This window comes from Plectropomus leopardus, chromosome 15 (assembly GCF_008729295.1).
Source record: "Plectropomus leopardus isolate mb chromosome 15, YSFRI_Pleo_2.0, whole genome shotgun sequence".
NCBI classification, from domain to species: domain Eukaryota; kingdom Metazoa; phylum Chordata; class Actinopteri; order Perciformes; family Serranidae; genus Plectropomus; species Plectropomus leopardus.
Genome location: NC_056477.1, coordinates 29,459,193 through 29,479,462, shown reverse-complemented (window position 1 = coordinate 29,479,462; position 20,270 = coordinate 29,459,193). Strand labels below are relative to the sequence as shown.

The following is a 20,270-nucleotide window of genomic DNA, read 5'->3' as shown; positions in this document are numbered from 1 at the left end:
CTCCATCTGCCTCAAATCAGTATCTTTCAGTCTGAACCAGAATTAGACCATGAAACCCATCTTGCACAAGACAACACACAATAAACAAAAACACCTCTGTTGTTGGTGTACAGTCTGAATATGCATTTAGTTTGAAGGTTGGGGTAACTAAAGGTCAGTAAGAGTTGTGTGTACCAACCCATGTCATGGAAGGCCTTGAGAGCCTCGCTGGTATCCAAAACTCGCAGAATGAACCACAAAAGAGGCTCCGACAGCTGACAGGTGGAGAGAGACCCCTAAAAAACATAAAATAAAAATACAGATTTACACAAGTTTTGGTATTGTTTGTAATGTACTTTGATATCAAATCATCAAAGCCCAAACACCTAAAGTCGATGCTCACCTGTCTGCCCATGTAACCACAGGCCATGTATGTGAGGATGGGCTGTAACATGACCTGGACTGAGGTGGCCCTCTTGCTGAGGGTGGTGAGGATGGTGAAGAGGCCGTCACCCACTGAGATGGCATCCAGACCGCCGTGGAAGTTCTCATGTTTGGTCAGGTGGAGGCCGCTGGCTCCTGAGGAGCAGAGAGGAGAGCCAGCTTCAGCAGAAGGAATTTATCATCCCCAGATGTCATTTTTTTTGGTCCTCTGGTCCCTCAAGGGAACAATTCACCCATGAGGGAAATTCTTTTATTTATCAACTAACAAACAACACATCATACTGTCTCTCAAAAGTTTAATGCAATGTTTCAGAAAAGTACAACCAACTGCTGCTGTATGACTGACATTACTAAGTCAGTTTACTGATGTCATGGGTCTTTTTTTGACATGATTTTTCATGAGGGCACTCTGGGACAGCTGTAAACACAACAACACAAAATTAATAAGAAAAAGAATACCTCGGCATAAAAACTGTAATATTGTGTTTTCTAATAAGCGACTATGTGGGAGTATGTAAATGTTAAACAACAAGGGCACAAGAGCCCTGTGGAACTCCTGACAATTGGGAAACTGACAATTCCCAATTTCCACACGACTGACCTTCCTGAAGGAACGTGGTTTCTGTGCTTTGTGCTAACAATGACATATTATCCCTTTATTACGTTGCTATGGAGAACAATTCAACTTGAGCATTCATTTGGAGTAATTTTTGTGTCCACCTCATGAATGTAAATCCAATATCCACTCTACTTTTAGCACAATTTTTGGTCTCTACCAACCCCTTTAAAAAAAAAAAAATATCTGTGTCTTTAGCTGCTAAATGCTTCACTATGTTTAGCAGCTAGTCTCTAACTGTGTCTGTCTGCTGATTGTTACTGGGAAGGTAGTGTAGAGTGGGTTCATCAGAGCTTTTTCACTGAAAACAGCCATCTGCTGCTGCTGGAAACCAGGTAGATGAGAACAGTGAGGGGGAACCAAAACCATACCGTCGTGGGCGGTAAAAACAAAACTGAGGTAAAAGATGCTGAAAATGCTGGTAGAGCTAGGAACTGCAGTGCTCTTGTTCTGTGATTATCTTACCTATAATCATGGCCATGGCGCTGCTGTTGCACTGGCCCAGTGCTGATAGGATTTGGCTCATAATCTGCTGATTGGCTAGCACAAGGTCGGCCACACCTGCGGGGGGACCCTGACTGAACGCAGATCCACCAGCCACGCTTTCTTTGCTGCCACAGACCTTCTCCTCATCTGACACGCTGCTATCAGCAGCTCCGCTGCCGGCCGGCGGCAGCCGTCCGCTGAACTCTCTGTCCCCAGATAGAGGCAGCTGCACCAGCACATTGACCAGCTTGAGGAGGTCGAACATCAGCTGGTCGCGTGTTGTCTCTCCACAGACAGCCTTCGCATCTCCTGGCCGGATGATGTTGGCAAACAAACCACCGAAACAAGCCCGGGCGCCAACAGAGCTGTCCGAGCCACTGCGGGAAACCACTTTGTCGGAGCAGGTGATGTAGTGGTGAACCAAGAATGTGATGGACTCTATGACGGAGGAGATGGTGGCCACTGACACCACCTCGAAGTTTTGCTCCAGAGTAAACTCCAGTAGTTTCACCTGGGCATCCAGTGGACCCTGCCCTGACTGGAACGGACCCCTGAAAAGTCAAGATGAACTATTAGCTTCCAAAGACCAATCCTAGAGCATCTATTAAAATAATGCTGATGTCTGTGCTGTAACATGCAAACACTACTGATAAAATATATTTCCCAAGAAGTGACTGCATACCTCTCAGTGGACAGGATGTGCATGAGTTTGAGCAGGAACTCGCTGAACATCTGCGGGCAGGTGGAGGACAGGTGGACCTGCAGGCGGCTCAGGAACTCGTGCATGGCCTGGGTGGCGGTGGGTCCCACCTGAGAGCTGTGCTGGCTCGTCCCATTGGTGCTGCTGCCGGACAGGAAACGCACCAGGACATGGACCAGTGTGGGATCAGACACCATCTGCTGAGCTGTGCTTTCCTGAGAGCTCATCCCGTTGCTGGAGGCTGGAAGTTCAAACACATTTTATATAAATCACTGAACGCCTGACAACTGACAACTATCAGCTACAGAATTATAAGGGGAAAAACACACCTAAAAACCTGAGTCAAAAAAGTCTTAGACTGCTGACCATTTTCAAAGGTAGATTGCATTTCTGTTTCTCTCAAAGCTGTTTTTCCAATTATTTCAAAGCATAATGAAAATCACCTTGCTGAGAATTAAAAGTTGTCCTTTTATAGTCAAAGTGACAGGATGTTATTGCCCCATGGTGATGAATTTTTGAGCATGAGGCATCCAAAAATCAAGATTTGAATACTGAAAAACACTGCATTTATATTTAAACAACCAATAAGCATACCTGGATGTTTCATGTGGACCTGTAGCATATTCATGAGACATCTTTACTTACAGCACCCCCCAAGTGGTCCAGTTTGGACAAATTGATAGCAATTTCTTAATTAAGTGTCCTAAAGTTAGAGCTGGCACATGTAAACATTTGACCTTGTTTCATGAAATAAATCAGCGACCATTCCATTAATACATCAAAAGCATTCATATTTCTAAAATATTTCTTTACACCAGACTGTGTTATATTTCACACTTACTGATATGAACCAATCCCTGCAGACATAGTGACTAAGCTCTTTCATGGAACACAATCAAACAAATGACAGAGAAATAGTCTCTTGAGAGAAAGACAGACGGAGGTCAGGTTTCAATTAACCCCCAAAGTTCGCAAATTAAAATTGGGAATATAAACTACGCCTCATGGAAACAATTTTGTAAAAAGGAGGTATTTCAGTTGATCCAAAAAAAAAAAAAAACATATTTCACAAAACTGCAATGGAAACACTTTTTTTTGGATTTTCTAGGTCACATGATGCTATGGCTATGAGCATGTCAGTAGGAACTGGCTCCCTCATGATGCAGCAGGAGCTACAAGAGGCGTTATTGCATCATCTGGAAGGTTTGAATCCACAATTCCTCCGTGAAATCGTGGACTATCAACTCCCGGAAATCCCTCATACGTGGCCACTCCCACAAACGCAGTCATCTCGCAATTGTCTTTTATTGACCTTTCGAAAATGTCGCTTTAGTTTTGTGCAAATTTGTAAGGCAAACCTGCATAGCGTGAGTGTTTGACTGAGTTGTAATATTTTCACGAGTGTTGCTGACACACAGAGGGAGAGCAGTGACAGTGGAGTACTGACCGCAGGGTGCCATGTTGGTCATCAGGGTGAGAGAGTGCAGCACCAGACACCACGTTCTCAGGGAGGTGTTGGGGTACCACGCCAGCACCGTTAGAAAACTGCTGATGGACGCTGGAGACACACATGCACACACAGAGAATATAATACATGTATAAAAAAAAGAATTCAATAAAAACTAGGCAATGTAAACCAGAGTTTTCCAGCTCTCTCAGAGGTTCTGAGAAGGAAGGACAATGTGGTGGTCCTGACCTTGGTTGAGCGGTATGGTGGGCACTCGGCTGGCGTTGAACAGGAAGATGTCTGATCCGCTTTCCTCACTTCCTCCAGAACACGTGTTGAGACTGAGTGTTAACCACAGCTGCAGCAGGGACTCCAGCTGAGAGAAGACAACAGGTTTTAATTCCCCTTGCTCAGGGTTCCTGTAGCTTAAGACAAATTAGATTTAAGACTGTTTTTAGTACCATCTGAATTAGGTTTAAGACAGATTTTCTAAAACCCAAAACTGAAGGACAGTTTTCATTTGCCCAAATGTTTACTGTAACATAAAACATGACTTTTTTGTCCGGTGATAAAGAAGGTCAAATGTTTGAAAAGCACAGTTTTTAGCATCTAACACATGGAAAACAATGAATGTATCTTATTATCATCGGAGTATCTATTTGGTTTACCAACAGAGGTGGGAAATATTTGGCATTTCTGGCCAGTTTTCTGGGCGATTTTGTGTTTCTCAATCGATTCAGATTCCCATCATGACAAGTTTAAGAAGAAGAAATTATTAAATTATTTAACAAATGAACAGATATACCAGTTCTTTTGAGATCTTTGAATGCAAGGTCAGAATTAAACAATTCATAAAATCCTACTTTAGATATCTGAGCATTTTTAAGACTTTTGAAAGATTAATTACTTATCTTTAGATTAATGATTTCAATTCTTTTTACGACTTTTTAAGGAGAACTCTGCCTGTTTCCTGTTAGACATTATAAGTACGTTTACAAGGTATCCTCAGTCAAGTTTCTAGTATGAAACTGGTTCTGATCCAGACTTTGCAAGCTATCTGCTACCAAACATCAAGTAAAGGGAAGAGGCTACTAAACATAACTGCTCATAATTAGACTCCAAATTCCAGATAATGCTTGATGTTTTTTAGAATGACACATGGATGATTGAGTAAAATGTATGTATGGGGGACATTAAAGTACATTATCTAATTTAGTTTCTCAGAAAGAAAAAAAAAGGAATATCTGAATCCCAAAATCGAGAAGCAAATACTTATCCAAAATTATCAATTAGCAGTCAAATATTAGGTTCCCGCCTTAAAAAATTAACAGAAACTGCTTCAAAACAACAACATTTTATGTCCTTGAGTGGCTCAATCAGAGTCTACACTTCAATATGATACTAAAATTGGAATTTGGAAGAGTTAAAAAAAGAAAAGGGAACGGATGTATCAACAGACTCAAGGCTGAAGCAGACTCCACTTCAGACTGCAATCACTCAGGTATTTTGTGTTTCACATTTTTGTCAACGTAGAATGAGTTTTTCATCTATTCTTAGTCTGTGACAACTTATTAACATTACGTGAAGTGGGTTTTTTTTGTTATTTGCATTTTTAACATAACAAAAATGATCCATTTCATTTATGCTGTTTGGAATGCAAAACTTTGAAGCTTAATATCTTAAAACCGCTAAAAACACAGATGGAACCTCATCATTTTACTGTGGCTTTTGTGTGTGCTGACCTGTACGTGGTGGACCTGCAGCATTGAGAAGAGCTTGTTGAAGCAGGCGCTCAGCATGGGGATGGATGAGGGCTGGACCATCAGGCTGCTGGCTGGAGGAGAGCCTCCTCCATGCAGAGCCCTCAGCAGGGAGTCATCAGTCCCATTGGAGGCCTGGCTCACTGAAAAGCAGATAACAAGCACATCTTACAGCCACAATACATACTGCAGACACCCAATACAAACTCTATCAAAACATTTTGTCCCCAGGTTGTTGAGCACTTAGGTTCAATTACTAAAGACCGTGTCCTGCTCTGTGTGGTTACCTGTGGATGAGCTTGAAGTGAGGGCCTGAAGAATGGAGTCGGCCTGTAGAGTTGCCATCATTTTGAGCATCAGTTCAGCCTGCTGCTCCAGGCCCACTTCTAGCCGGGCATCCAGAGCTGTGACACACAGAGACAAAAGGTCAAAGATCAAATGGCAGGACATCATAACGTTTATTTAGAGAGGTCAAGACCAGCCCCAGAATCCAGCCTCTACTCACCCTGTGACACGGACACTGACAGACTCTGAGACCCGGGCTTTTCAGCAGCAACTGGAGGTTTGGACACTGGGATACCAACACCTCCAATGTACGGGTTGTACCCGTATGTGCCATAGTCAGCGCCCCAGTAGTCATACCAGGTGCTGCTTATAGGCTGAGGACGGACATAAAAAGGAGGGGACGTGAAACATGAGGGTAAAATGGACTCACTCTTCAGTCAAAACATTAACTTCTGTATGTTTTCAAAAAAAAAAATGTTGATTAAGTTGCTCAAAGTAAAAATATGATATGCTACACTTCTTGATTACATCAACTCAAAAACAGCCTGAAGAAAGAAGAAACAACTTTATTTTCTGGGATCCCTCAGTTTGTTTAACTAACTGGTAGGATTACAAATTGTAAGCACTCTCCTTAATTGATTAATTATTTAAAATGAAATAAAAAAGTGACCAATCGGAGCTCAAAGCAACATATTGCAAATACTTTAACAGCACAGTATAGCTTATCAACTGATCGATCGAATTTCACATGATTGATTAAATTCTTAACGACTGATTAATCGCTTGTCAAATAATTTTTATCATTCCTGCTGACTAGGCAGCTTGCAAGTTGTTGAGCTTTGCACAGGAACAAGAGTGTAACGCTCCTCGTGCACTTTCAGCTTGTGCTCTCTCTGCTGCTACCAGCAGTTCACAACTGAACATGGAGCTTAAGTCAGGGACAAATGAAGGTGAGGTAGCTTATGAAAACTGTGCTGCTGGGCAGCTTTCAGGAGAAAATACTTTGTTGAACTTTCAAAAGCTTTGTAATAATTTAAGCATTCGCTTATACTACAACAAGAGATCCATATTACTAATTATACAAAAAGAATACACCTATTATTTTGGACTAATTCATACATTTGAACACCTAAAACAATTGTAGAGTTCATGTAGTATTGTCACATGTTGCAGTGTTGTCATTAACAAACAGAATATTTGGGTTATTGTTAAGGCAACAAAACTAATGTATGACATTTAAGTAGGAATATTCTAAGAAAAAGAAAAAAAGAGATATAAGTGTTATTTTGCAAGAAAAAGTTGTAAATAAATAATGCTATAACTACATTTTTTTAGGATATTTCAAGAATAATATTTTTGCAGACTTTACTCGACCAAATCTTTCATTTAACACACAATCTGGAAGATTTCTGTCATCTTTTGACTATAATGTATATCATAATATTGTAAGCATTCTAATATCACAACTTTTTAAAATGAAATTCTTACTTCATCTCATAGTATAAATCTATTTTCACAAAAATCGAACTTAATAATTAATTACTTCAGTGTTGACATTACTAATATTAAATATTATGACTGTTCTTGTTATTATATAATGCTGCTGTTTTTTTCTGATAAATTACAACCTCTTCCTATAAAAAAATATCTCTATATATTATATTATATTCTGACTTTCTCATGTAATGTTCTTTTTTGTTTTGTTTCATTGCTCTTATATCTCATTAAGTAGGTGTAGCTTTACGGCTGCTTCTTATAGCAAGAAAGTTCTGATGCAGCATTTGCTACCTTTAACAGTTAACTTGCAATACACAGTACAAATCATTACACAAGCCAGTGTCAAGTAACAGTAAATAAAAGAAGAATAGAGAACAAAAGAATGTCATCATGATCTTACCTTAAACACTTTGGCGGCGAGTGGATCTTTTTCCAAATCAATATCTAAAGGATCAATATCAACATCCATCAGGTCTTGTAGCAAGTCAAAGTCTATGTCTTTATCTTTTTCCAAAGATGAAAGAGGTGGAGCACCTTTGGATAACGAAAACAGCTTTAATATTGCCAAGCAAGCACACTAGGAAAACAAACAAGCAAGAGAAACTCTTTCTGTAGCACGTTACTGGGCAATTTTAATGCCGATCAAACCATTAGCTCCTCTGCTCCTCTACTGGAGGGGGAGTCCAGACACAAGACTCAGTGAGGACCAAATACAGTAGGTCCATATAAAAATGCAGTTTAACAAGTATAACATCTGATTATTTGGAAAACTAAATTCTCCATGTCAACTATGAACTAAAATAGCACGGATTACTTCGGAAGAACAAACTGCCCAAAATGTCTCTGAATCGACACGTTTGAACTCCCACTCCAGAGGCACAACTAACACAATAACAGTACACATAAAACCATACTGTGGAGAAAAAAAACATGCAGCTATGAAAAAAGAGAACATTTTAACACACAAAGGGTTGATATTGTGATGATAAAAAGTGTGGGTTCATATCAGCGTCTGTGTGGTGTGGTGGGATGTGTGCAGAATGGACGGGGATCTACCCACGCACTTTGAAATACTGAGGAGGTCCCCGTAGTACCTGCGATGATATCAGGCACCAGGGCCTCATCAATGCTCTCTACCAGGGGGATGGGGGCCGGCTGGGGTAGGGAGTCATCTGAATCAGCCCCCGCTGAGGAGGACGAAGCCCCGGCCTCCTCACCCACCGCCACCTCATCCATGACATCCAGAGAACCCGGAGACAGCAATTCACCTGAGACAACAATGTTTACACTGTCATTTCCTCTGTCAAGCTTTTGTCAAACATTCAAAAAGGTAAATGAGAGAAGCGTCAGTAGGAGATGCTGCTCTAAAGCCAGACTCAAACTCAAACATTATTTGTGTCTGACTAAATATTTTTCACCCTGATCAAACGGCAATCATTTTAAAACCTCAGACAGAAACACACCAACTGTTTATCAAGTTCAAACAGAAATGTAATCAAGCTGCAAGCAAACTGCACACACCTGCCAGGATGTCCTGTAGCATACACGTGAGGGAATACTGCGCCCAGGCGCCCCCCCAGGAGATGTCCCCCCGGTTAAAATCTGTCCCAACCAGCAGGAGCAGCAGACGCTCCAGTTGCTGCTCAGACACCACCTCACACAGGTGGATTGTGGGTCTGGTGGCGTTGGCTATTCTAGCAAGGACCTGAGAGGGGTGGCAGAAGTACATGTTCATGGGTTCATACAGATGACTGAATTGAAGGAGTTTTGTTGCAATAGTGAGATGAATTACCTTGCAGACAAACAGCAGCAGGTCAGCGTGGCAGGTGAAGTCCATGGAGAGGAGAAAGAGGGCCAGCTTCTGCACCACAGAGATGCAGCGCTCATGGGACAGTGTGAAGGGCAGGGGTTCTACTTCTGGGGCTTCTTTGGCTGTTGTGGACTCAGTGTCCAGTGTAGAGCGGGGCCATTCGGCCGTCCGCCGCAGACGGATCAGGTCTTTAAAGTGCTGGAAGAGAGAGGCAGGGCGAACGTGCAGATAAAAGATAACAATATAGTGAATTTGAAGTATTGCACAGATTTTTGTTTCCAAAAACATTCTTGTAAATTACGTTATTTGACAGAAAGACTTCCAGCTGTAGCTCCACCGCTAACACGAACCGGACAGTGCTGCTGATCGACTCATCTCACTCTCAGAGGAAAGTGAAAAAGCCCTGTCACGATCATTACAATATCAACTTTTCGTACGATTTATGGACATGACCTTGATCATTTTGCTGACTTGTACATTGGCCTTTGTGTTTAGATGCGTGTTTCTTGACATAAGAATGCCATAGCTGACATGATGCCAAATGAACAGCTGGGTTATCCCAGCCATTACAAGGGGTGCCCCAATTTTTTTCTCCCACCTCTGCCTGTGTGCATGAGTAAATATACTTCAAAGGCCTTATTATTATTATTATTATTATTATTATGTCATTAAGTAATTAAAGAATCATTTTTATCTATAATTGATTAAATATTTGTTGAAAGTTTTTCTTTTTACAGAGAAAGATTTTGTTATGTAGGATGGGAGGGATGGGGTTTGTGATTTTTTTTTTAGTATTTCCTTTCATGAGCACCAGTGGTTTGAGGGACACCATAAGTGCTCCTGCTGCCTCTCTTTTTTTTACATGATAATTACTAGTTTACTGCAATTATTTTTGAGACAATATATCATATAACAAAAATACTTGTTGTAACAGGCCTATCAAATGGATATGTTGGTCCCTAGTGATTTGTTACAAAAATGGAAGCCCCCCACATAAATGAAATCAGTTATAGTGCAGATGGAAAGTGTCTTGAAGTGATTTCTGAGCTGAGAATGTGATGCTGCTGCAGACTGTGCGTGCAGCAGTTTGTGACGGCGTGCTCACCTTAGACGTGGCTTGTTTGAGCTTGGCCTGCTCCACCAGCAGTTTGTAGGAAGAGCCTTTGTTGCTCTGGATCTTCTCCTTCTCAATCTGCTCCACCAAAGCTTTCTGTTTTGCTTTCAATAGATTTAACTGCTACAATAAAAAGGGCATGATAAATATAAGCACGGCAAAAGCATTCGCTCCAGACAATCCATCACACGCTGCAGTTTCATCAGAGAGGCAAATCAATTAAACAGAGATGAAAAAAAAAAAAAAACAGAGGACATGCACGTTTTCATATATTACCATGTAGCTAACTAAATAAAGAACAATTTGAGGAGTGTGGGTTTCAGGTGGTGTTGGAACGAGACACATTTACCTGCTTGTGGTGGACGAGCTGCTTGCGGATCTTGCGCGAGTACAGTCGATCCAGGCTGCTGCTGCCTTTGGCTGACCTGCTGGCGTTCTGAGACTGAAGGCTGTTATTGATGAAGCTCCACTGAATACCTGAAGGACAGATCACAGACAACTGTAAGCTAAATTTGATCATATAGTCAATTAGTAAACTGTATGATTTTCAACCTAAAAACTGACTGAGATTTTAATTTGGTGATTGATATTTTTTATTCCTAAAGTAAAGCCCTGTAGTCGAGTAAAACTGTAAACTGGTGTCGGGCAAAAAGTGAATCAACCAGATGTGAAGGACAGTGGTGCAGCTGACTTACCTGTGAAAGTTCTCTCCCGCTCTTTCCCTCCGAGGTGCTTCTTCCCACCTGAGGCCTCGTCTTCTATACTCGCTACATAGTCCAACAGTCTGGAAACCAACATTACCACCCAGCTGATCATGGGAATATCCAAAACACCTGGAAAGACACACACATACAGACTTTTGTACCTTATTTGTCAAATGAACAATCAGCTTAATGAATAAGTGTACACATTCACAAAGACATACAACTCAATGTGTCATTTCTGCTCCAGAAAATATCAACTTTATAATCTTTACACAGATGTGCAAAGTTTTGCTATGTGTTTGTGAGCGTGCCACAGTGACGGCTGCTGTACCTTCAGTCCTGCGCTGGGCTGCAGCTTGTGGCTGCTGCAGTGGAGACAGCAGGCTGTCCAGCAGGTTCAGGAGGCCCTCCAGCACACCACTGTTACTCAAAGATCTTTGGCCAATGCAGGACAGGAGCATGAACACCCTGGGATGAAAAAATAATGGATGGAAAATAATGCAGTTATTCAGGTCCATCATGAGTATGTACTTTTTTTCCCCCAACCAACAGGGAGTCAGTTGGCCATCTTGGATTTTGTGCATTAATTTTCATTTTATGAACAGGTTTGAGGAATTCAGGATGCATCCATGATCAAACTGGTAATTATCAACATTTAATGTTGCAATTGGGTTTGGGTGTGGCACATCAGCTCTATAGTGCTTCTAATTACTTTTAGCCTTTTAACGCCTTCCTGACACCCTCAGAATACTGTAAAACCCACAAAAATCGGTTCATAGATCTAGCACTGTGAATATTAGGTGAATGTAGTGATTGGGTGCATGTGTGTTTAGCAGGCTCTATAGTGCCTCCTAACAGCTTAGATAACTCCATGTCTACAAACATAAACACATTTTCTTATCTTATATATCTTATCTTATCTGTCTTAATTTCATTAGGCCTCAAGCACAATAATGCCAGGGCCAAACGGAATCTGATGTTTTTGTAAATTTCTTTATCTGCAGTGCATTTTTTTAATCTATAGTGCATTTTTGAATTTAAAAGCAATTAAAAAAAAACACTTTTATTATCATACATTTTTTAAAAAGCCCTAGAAAAAAATGAATAGGCCTTTAGATAAGTGTATGGGATATGATGGTCCTGACCTGTCCTGAGGGAAGATGAGCAGTTGTTCAGAGTTGTAGAGCTCCTGCAGCACATTGGAGAGGAACTGGCCCCACCAACGCTCGCCTCCACAGAGCTGCACCAACAGCAGGCCGGCGTGGAGACGGATCTTAGGCGTCCCACTGATGCAGAGGTGTTTGAAGAGCTCCTCACAGGCCTGAGCATGGAAGGTACTCTGCAGTACCGAGGGCACCGAGTGGCCTGAAAATATACAGAAACATGAATGAATAAAGTCTGAATCAAAATTTATCAAGATTTTGTCCGTCTTCCACTTGTTAAATTTAGGCATCTGTAACCCTCTCATCTCCAAAATAAAACCACTGATTGAGCGGTAGGCATAGCTGTATCTGGTACCACGCTCACCGTTGTTGGAGTGCAGCAGGCTGAGCAGTGTGTCCAGCAGGTAGCGGATGATGGTCCTCAGCTGCTCTGTAGAGGAGTTGTGGACGAGCTCCTGGGCTGCCGGGGCCCTCACTGTGGGGAGAGACTTGCGGCTCGCCCCCAGTGATACCCGCAGCCGCTGAACAGCGTGGTGAGCCAGGTTGAGTTGCAGCTGCAGCTGGATGCAGTCCTGGTAGGCTGAGAAGACACGCTGGTCCTCCTCCACCACCTTGTCTGGCTTTCGTAAGAAGTACTGGGCATTGTTGGCGCTGTTGAGAGGCGGCAAGTCGATGTTCTGCAGGAGAGTCTCTAGGCGATGGCAAGCTAGATTGTATCTGGTAAACAAGAAGATGAGAGTGTGACATCTGAATTCATACTGAAAATAGTCCCCACAAATACACTACATCTTCCTGTTTGAGTGGCTACTCTGTCCATTTTTTAACTGCTTTTAAAAATGTATGTCTTCATGAATGAACAGACCACATAGGTTTTGGAGCAACATATGCTGCCATCCAGATGACATCTTTTTCAGGGATGTTAAACAAGACAATGAGACACATTCTGCACGTTACACCAGTGTGGCTTTGTAGTAAAAGCAGGGTTCAAACACACCAATACAATTTTTACCAATATGTTTCCATGACTTTTTCATGACTTTAAGGCAAATCTTTCTGGCTAAAGGCTAAACCTTTCTGATTACATTAAAAACATGAAGGGGTGTTTTATTCTTTTTAAATTGGCTTTTTATCTTCAAAATTTTTTGGCAGTTTTTCATGAAAAAAAAGGCTATTTTTAAATATATATTTAAAAATTTGGCCGATTGTTAAAGCAAATATGCCTTCCAAACCCATGTGGCTGTAGGCTTGGAAGGCACGTTTTCTATAAAAATCACCAAAAATTACACAATTTATGACATACAGAAACTGTAAAAACATAAATTATCGTTGGATTTTCAAATTTCCTCACTTGTTTGATGTTTCAAAAACATCATGTGTTATTATACAGGTTTGTGAAACAAAATTCTTTACCTTTCCAAAACTTTCCCAGGCCTAGAAATTGCTATTTGCAAAATCCATGACTTTTCCAGGCTTTTCTTAACCGCACAAACCCTTTAAGAGTGCAGGTACTAGAGTGCCCTGCCTGCAGTCCAGACCTGCCTCCCATTGGAAATGTACAATGCATTATGGAGCACAAAACACGACAAAAGAGACCCCAGACTGTAGAGCAACTTAAGTCGTATATCAAGCAAGAAAAAGAAAAGAACATTCAAAACTTACACTTGTCTTCAGTTCTCAAACACTTACTGAGAGTTTTTAATAGAAAAGGTGATGTCATGGAGAGGTAAAAATGCCACTGACTTTTTTTCGGAATGGGGGTTGTATTTTTTCACTCGTGGTTGAGAATATGACTAATCTTAGTGGGCAGAGTTGGGGTTCAATTAAAGGCAAAATGAGTCAAACTCAAAGTGGGAATGTGGTTGGCATATTAAAGTGCTAGAGCTGATTTATTTCTAGTCTTACCTGCACTGGATGTCCTCCTGCAGCGCCACCATCATGGTCAAGTGCTGATCCACATCGGGCTGACTGGCTGCCTCGCTCTCTCCCCGCAGAGGATCATGCATCAACTTCAGCTCACTCTCCCACGGAAGGATGTATGTGTGGCCATAGTAGAAGCCCAGCGGGATCTTTGCCCGAGCATTGGTGCTGCCATAACGCCCAATCACAGTGATCTAAGAGTCGAAGGTAACAAACAAAGAGAATACAGCATTAAAAGCTGAAAGCATCAGGTTGGCTGTCCTGGAACTATCCAAAGTAAAATACAGATGAATTACAGACCTTCATGAATCTGCAGACAGGTGGTGGCAGCAGGTCGTGCAGAATAAGGGAGTGGGTGCTGATGTCAGTGGCCACTACCAGCCTGCGACCGTCCACCTCCTCGCCCAGTGTCCAAATATCTATGGACAGAGAGGCCAGGTCGCCACAGGTCGGGATCAGAGCGTCAGTCAGCAGGACGGGACGACCAAAGTCCAGCGTGACAAAGCGACGAGCCCCTTGAAGACAGGATAATGCAAAAAGGTTCACTTTGGAAACATTTTATTTCATTTTTTCATTATTTCTAATTTAAGTTGTCTTACTACAGTATTTCCTAATGGATAACTTGTAACAAATATAACAAACCGGTTTCAAACATTTCTTCTATTCTTAACAAACGTTTTTATGCAGGTGGTGAATATGGAATACAGCTGCATGACATACCAGAGTGCATCCGCTCTATGATGATAGACTGGTGTGGTGGAGGCTGCAGAAAGTGAGACGCCTGGGAAATGGCCAAAGCCAGACCACTGCCCATGGGGCTCTGCGGAAAAAGAAACCATTAGTCCACTATTAAAAGGAAACTTTAAAAATGTTCTCATTTTAGTGCACTGACTGCTTTGACACTGTATGTAACTCAGGCTGGGGATCTGATTTTCATATCTTCTGATGGACACATTTTACAACATAAATGAAGTTGATATTTAATATGCTTGAATATTCCCTTTGGCTGAAAATGCTGGTATTAGATTCGGAACATTACAAACAACAGTGCTATTTGAGCAGCAAACAGAGACTACTAGAAGTACCCAAGTCCCATTTGGACAGTGTTGTCCACTTCATGAACAAGTTAGGCTTTAAGTTGTCGAACCACCAATGCACACTGAACTACCAACTTTATCAAATAAACCATGCTCAACCTCACAAAGATCACACACTGTAAGGATTTTAGCTGCTGCTGTTGTTGGCCAATCACACATCGCATTTAGTCAAAGAACGCTTGTGATTAATGGCTAGGAGCAAAACCAAACAAATTTCCTACATCTGGGTACAGAAAGGTTAAATGCAGTTGCTTTTTGACTGGAATAGTTGTGATACAACTTGACACTGGGTTATTTTAGCCAATAACTATGTACTGAGTAAAGATACCCAGCCCTGTGGGTGCAATGACTTACTGGTTTGGCTTTCTGTGTGTTCTTGTGTGCAGCCAGGTTGACGGGCCCGGGATCCATCATTGAGCCGGGGAACAGATGAGCCAGCTCAGCGCTGAAGGCTGCCGAAACCGCCTCATTGGGCGGTGTGAGAGGAGGGGTCATGAAGAGGGGCGTCGTTTTAGGAGTCGGGGGAATGACGTCAGAGGGATGAATGAAGAAGCCCGGAGCAGAGGAGGGGTTGGAAGGCACAGAGTTGTGGATGGGCCCCACACCGGAGGCCGTGGCGGCTGCTGCTGAGGTGGTCTGATGCAGCTTGGCCTCAAGCTTGGCCTTCTGTTCTCAGACCAGACAAAGAGGTTTTACAAACCACAAGATAAAAACACCTCAATAATTCTACACCTGAATGATCCTGTGGTCATATATGAGCCTGAATGTTTGACTCAACCTACATGGTCAATTTCAGTTCATAATTTCCGGTTATGTTCCAGCATGCCTCATAAATACTGATGACAAGAGCCTGGGCCTTATGCTGACAAAGACAAATTTTTTTCATGAAATTTGCACGACTGCAAAGTGGATTTTGTACAATTCAAAGAATATTTTCACTCTATTCCACATTCAATTTTGTAAAGCTCATATAGTGGTGGTAAAAACTGCACAGAGAGAGAACACGACAATAATGAAAACCACCGTAAGTGAGCATATGTGGATATGGAAGTGTTATAAAACTGCTTTTCTCGTAACAAAAACAAGGAGGAAACAAAGAAAAGAAAGCTGCGGAAAGAAAAGAAATGCATTTATCTCGTAAATTGTGCTATATCTGCATTACACAGGCATTATTATTGTAAGTATTGGGGAAAAAAACTGTATTTTTGAAGATGTGGTTGTGAAAGTTACAAATAAAAAGAAAATTTTAAAAAAAGAAAAGAAAACCACCACTAATACCAGAATCTTTAAGCAGTATCAGTATCAACATCTGTGTCAAAGAATCCGAACGATACCCATACCTGACTATGCTGCCTTTTAAGGATTTTTTTTTCTATTACTCTCTGAAAAATCTTCTGGAACATCTTTTTCCCTGCAGCCTGGACTTCTTTCATCGTAAGCTCTCCTGTCTCCAAACTGGGCTGAGAACCCATGACAGTGACACATTATATTAGCTTTCATTAAGTGCCTGCAGAAGTAAAAGGTAGGAATGGGGATCAAAAGCGGTTCTATTAATGACCCGGTTCTGCTTTTTTCAAAACTTGAAAATCAGTGAGGTTTTAGCTTATTGTTACTGCTATCGAGTCTCAAGTCGAGTCAGGTCATTTAAATCCAATCACTACATCAAATTAAACCTGAATGCAGAACCTTCAACTGTCTTCAGGTTGAAAAAACTCCCTCAACTCCGTCAGCAGCTGCTGCTGCTGCTGCTGCTGTTGCTGAGCCTTCAAACCCAAAGTTTGTAGCAAGTCCCACCAGTTAAAAATAGTAATGCGATGTTGAAATATGAGTTGAAATCGGCAGGATAAGTGCTAGTCAGCTAAATAAACAACAGTGCATAAGGTTTCTCTGTGTTGTGTTCAAGGTCGGCTCAGTAAAAAGACTATGAGGCAAAGGCAACTAAAACATCTTCATGATGTGTTCAAATGTAACATCAAGAAATTTAGGGGCACCCAATATTTTAATTGGTAAAGTGGACGTAAAGAGACTACGTCTTCACCGCAACAGCCACAGGTTCGATTCCAACCTGGGCCATTTGCTGCATGTCATTCCTAACCTCTCCCCATTTCACGCTTAAGCTGTCCTATCAAATACAGGCAAAAAAGCACAAAAGAATAATCGTAAAAAAGAAAAGAAAATTCAGTTTTTGGCAAAAAACTTGAAAAACACAGTTGTTTAGGTGAGAAATTTGTTTCCCAGCAATATAAAAGAAACTAGTTCAGCAATTAAAGTAAAACCAGTTCTGTTAAACACGTACTGTCGCCTCATCTTTCCACCAAATAACAGAAAAGAATTGATAGTGGTATGGACAAAGACTCAAATTGTTTTGAGTCTCGATAATGGTATCAATATCAATAAAAAAGCGATCCCCATCCCTAGTAAAATAACTACATTAAGCTGTTAACTATGTGACACAACACTACATTGCCTAATGATTTTGCCTTGAATCTGAGTTTTTATTTTGTGCTAATGCAGCTCCAAACGCTCCAGTGAAATCATGTGTGTGAGTGTGTGTTTGTTGCACCTGCTGCTGCAGCTTCAGCAGTTGCTGCTGTTTCTCCTGCAGGACCTGCAGCTGCTGCTCTGCAGACACCATGGCATGGGACAGCGACTGCAGCGCCACCTGGGCTGCAGAGCTCAGAGCTGTCGAGGCCTCGCCAACTGTTCCCGTCGACAGGCCACCCACCGCAGGCGTCACACCAAAAGTACTCACTGAGGTTAAAGAGAAACGGTTCAGGCAATGACCAGTTCATGAGCCAGAGTGAAATAAAATAAAAGTCCTGTTTACCAGTGAACATGCTGGCGTCATCTCGTTCCACCCGAGTGCCATCACTTGTGGAGATGCAATTAAAGTGCAAAGGCTCAACCTCCAGGAGTCCTGTCAATGCTGTGAAGCTGCCCTCTGCTGCCGCACAGCTGCTTACTTTTCCATTCCCTGTTGCACACACACACAAAACAAAAACACATTCAGGAAAACTTCTGAGCCTCAGTCTCTGTTAAAAAACAAATGTTAAACTCTCTTTAGCTTTTTACTTTTCCACAATTACACTGAGGAAATTAATAAAAAAAAAAAAAAAACACTTTTTGGCTGCAGTGCTTAATTCTGTCCAGCATACTGTGACAACACCACATATCACTAAATGAATGCATCTTTAATCCTTAGGGACTGTTTGGATGCATTTTGCGTGCTTTTCATTCATCATTTTTTGATCATTTCGGCTGTGTTCATGCATATGGCATATATTTTGGCAAGATTGTGTATTTTTGTTTAATCTGTGAATTTTCAGTTCAGCTCCTACAATAAGTCTAAAATGCACTGTGGAAACTAAATTGTTACATTCAGACTGTTAAGGTCAAAAAATGCTCCATTGAAAACCATTCAAACTGTAGGTTTTAATCCCACAGCCATCAAAGCATAAAAATGTGCATTGTATTATTGTATTATATATCTGGGTGTCATTTTGGGCTTTTGACTTGGAATTTGTCATTTTTACTATTTTCCACCTGATGGCATAATCTGTGCCATAGTTGGCATATGGAGTTCAGTGGCAGGTTTAAAGATCTGCAACATCTAAATCTTTCATGCAGAAGAGCTTCATTTTGACAAAAAATACATTAAAAATGAATTAAAAGATGTATAAATGCAATTAGATCACGTTTGCGGAAATTAAATTCAAGACTATTTAATATCTTTTAAGGCCAAATGTAAGACTTTTTAAGGACATGCAGACACCCAGTAAAAAAGTCTGAAGAATAACGTGGCTGTAACATGATGTGAATCAGTGCATAGCCAGTACCTGACAGAATGTCAGAGAGGTCAATCTCATCGGACTGGACTCCGATGCTGCTGTTGAAGGCATTCTTACAGGAGGAACCACTGACCTCCAGGTCAAAGAGCACCGGGTCAAACGGAGAGCTGTACAGGCCGTACCTGGGAGAAAGAGGACCGGAGACGCTTGTGTTACAGTACAAACATAGTTAGACAATTCTGAGCAGGAATATCATTGATTCATCGATACCTATTTTAAGATAAGTACAGAATCAAATAGCTGGAGCAGTACCTGGTCTGCAGCAGTGCCTCCAGCGGTGTGAGGCGGTCCTGCAGCTGGCGAGAGATGGTGGTGAGCAGGGAGGCGCAGGCGGTGCTGCAGCCTGCCAGGTCCTCTTCCTTCACGTAGTTTAGCAACACAAAGTACCAGAACACAGAGCCTGAGAGCAAACAGGACAGGGTCAGCTGAGAACATGAGTCCTGCTGTATGTTGCTCTGCGCTGTTGCTCAGTTACTTACCACCTGTCGCTGCTGCAGGCAAGTAAGGCATATTGTCTAGCATAGCCTTCAGAAGACTCACACCAAAACCCTGCTGACTCGGGTCCCCTTTGCCATTGCTACAGAAAGAAATAAACACATTGTTATCGCCATGTAAACACAAAATACACAAATGGACAAGAAAAAAAAAGAAAAAACATGAAATGGCCTTTTCTACTGTGGGAACTTTAGAAACCTAACATAACCGTTAACATGGGTTTTGCTTTTCTTTCCGCTGTAACACTTCCAGCTGTGAGCTATTTTTCCACCAGGAAGCTGGAGCACTGAGAGTAAACACTACATTCAGTGTTTCCCACACCATTATATTGGAGTGGCAGTCTGCCCTGCGAGAAAGACCCTGCGGCCCCCTCCCGTGTCAGATAGAGAGTAGCGCTAGCAGGGGAGAGATTCTACAGGTTTTTAGTGTACTGCAAAGTACTGCAGCTTTTGAGAGTGATACATAACTCTCAAAGCCAACGAGTAAATCATTAATGAAGAGACGTCGACCTGAGCCGACTGAAAAGCAGGTGAAAACGTCCACAAGTTTTTCAACGTACACAACACGAAACTAGCATCAGTGGTGAGGATGCAAACGTTAGCCCAGCTGCTCATACCAGTACCAGCAAGAACACTACCAGCTGTCCTGCTGAAACTGCGTCCCCTGACAAGCAGCACAAGAGTCAGCACAGGATGACAGGCTTTGATTCAGCTTGGCTGTCAGAGAGGAAATACTCCTCCTGACTCTACGAGACTGAATCTGTCAGTCGGTCCGTCGGTCAGTAAATAAATAAATAAACATGCTATAGATGAATACAGTGCATAGAAAATGTATGGGTTATTAAGTTATAAGTTCCCGCAGTGGAAAAAGACCTCAAAGCATCATCACTGAAATCAACCATGCGTCTT

The 20,270-nt window shown here is 41.8% G+C and overlaps 1 protein-coding gene across 6 annotated transcripts in view; it reads right to left on the bottom strand.

Annotated features, from left to right (window-relative positions):
* Positions 1-20,270, bottom strand: part of birc6 (baculoviral IAP repeat containing 6) — a 138,565-nt gene that overhangs the window by 91,334 nt on the left and 26,961 nt on the right. For 2 of the 6 annotated variants that reach the window (XM_042501766.1, XM_042501767.1), the window contains exons 20-47: positions 19,347-19,444; positions 19,120-19,267; positions 18,856-18,989; positions 17,847-17,993; positions 17,583-17,770; positions 15,374-15,685; positions 14,643-14,742; positions 14,223-14,437; positions 13,908-14,116; positions 12,370-12,722; positions 11,988-12,207; positions 11,174-11,310; positions 10,834-10,971; positions 10,488-10,615; positions 10,130-10,261; positions 9,007-9,222; positions 8,736-8,919; positions 8,309-8,482; positions 7,615-7,748; positions 5,938-6,091; positions 5,720-5,836; positions 5,415-5,575; positions 3,922-4,048; positions 3,673-3,783; positions 2,208-2,466; positions 1,505-2,076; positions 383-558; positions 179-275 (exon numbers count right to left, since the gene is read on the bottom strand). In XM_042501766.1, the coding sequence (XP_042357700.1) occupies positions 179-275; positions 383-558; positions 1,505-2,076; positions 2,208-2,466; positions 3,673-3,783; positions 3,922-4,048; positions 5,415-5,575; positions 5,720-5,836; positions 5,938-6,091; positions 7,615-7,748; positions 8,309-8,482; positions 8,736-8,919; positions 9,007-9,222; positions 10,130-10,261; positions 10,488-10,615; positions 10,834-10,971; positions 11,174-11,310; positions 11,988-12,207; positions 12,370-12,722; positions 13,908-14,116; positions 14,223-14,437; positions 14,643-14,742; positions 15,374-15,685; positions 17,583-17,770; positions 17,847-17,993; positions 18,856-18,989; positions 19,120-19,267; positions 19,347-19,444 (5,141 nt within the window). Of the gene's footprint in view, positions 1-178; positions 276-382; positions 559-1,504; positions 2,077-2,207; positions 2,467-3,672; positions 3,784-3,921; positions 4,049-5,414; positions 5,576-5,719; positions 5,837-5,937; positions 6,092-7,614; positions 7,749-8,278; positions 8,483-8,735; positions 8,920-9,006; positions 9,223-10,129; positions 10,262-10,487; positions 10,616-10,833; positions 10,972-11,173; positions 11,311-11,987; positions 12,208-12,369; positions 12,723-13,907; positions 14,117-14,222; positions 14,438-14,642; positions 14,743-15,373; positions 15,686-17,582; positions 17,771-17,846; positions 17,994-18,855; positions 18,990-19,119; positions 19,268-19,346; positions 19,445-20,270 lie in introns of all 6 variants that reach the window. The other 4 variants (XM_042501765.1, XM_042501768.1, XM_042501769.1 and 1 more) reach the window with 4 other exon arrangements.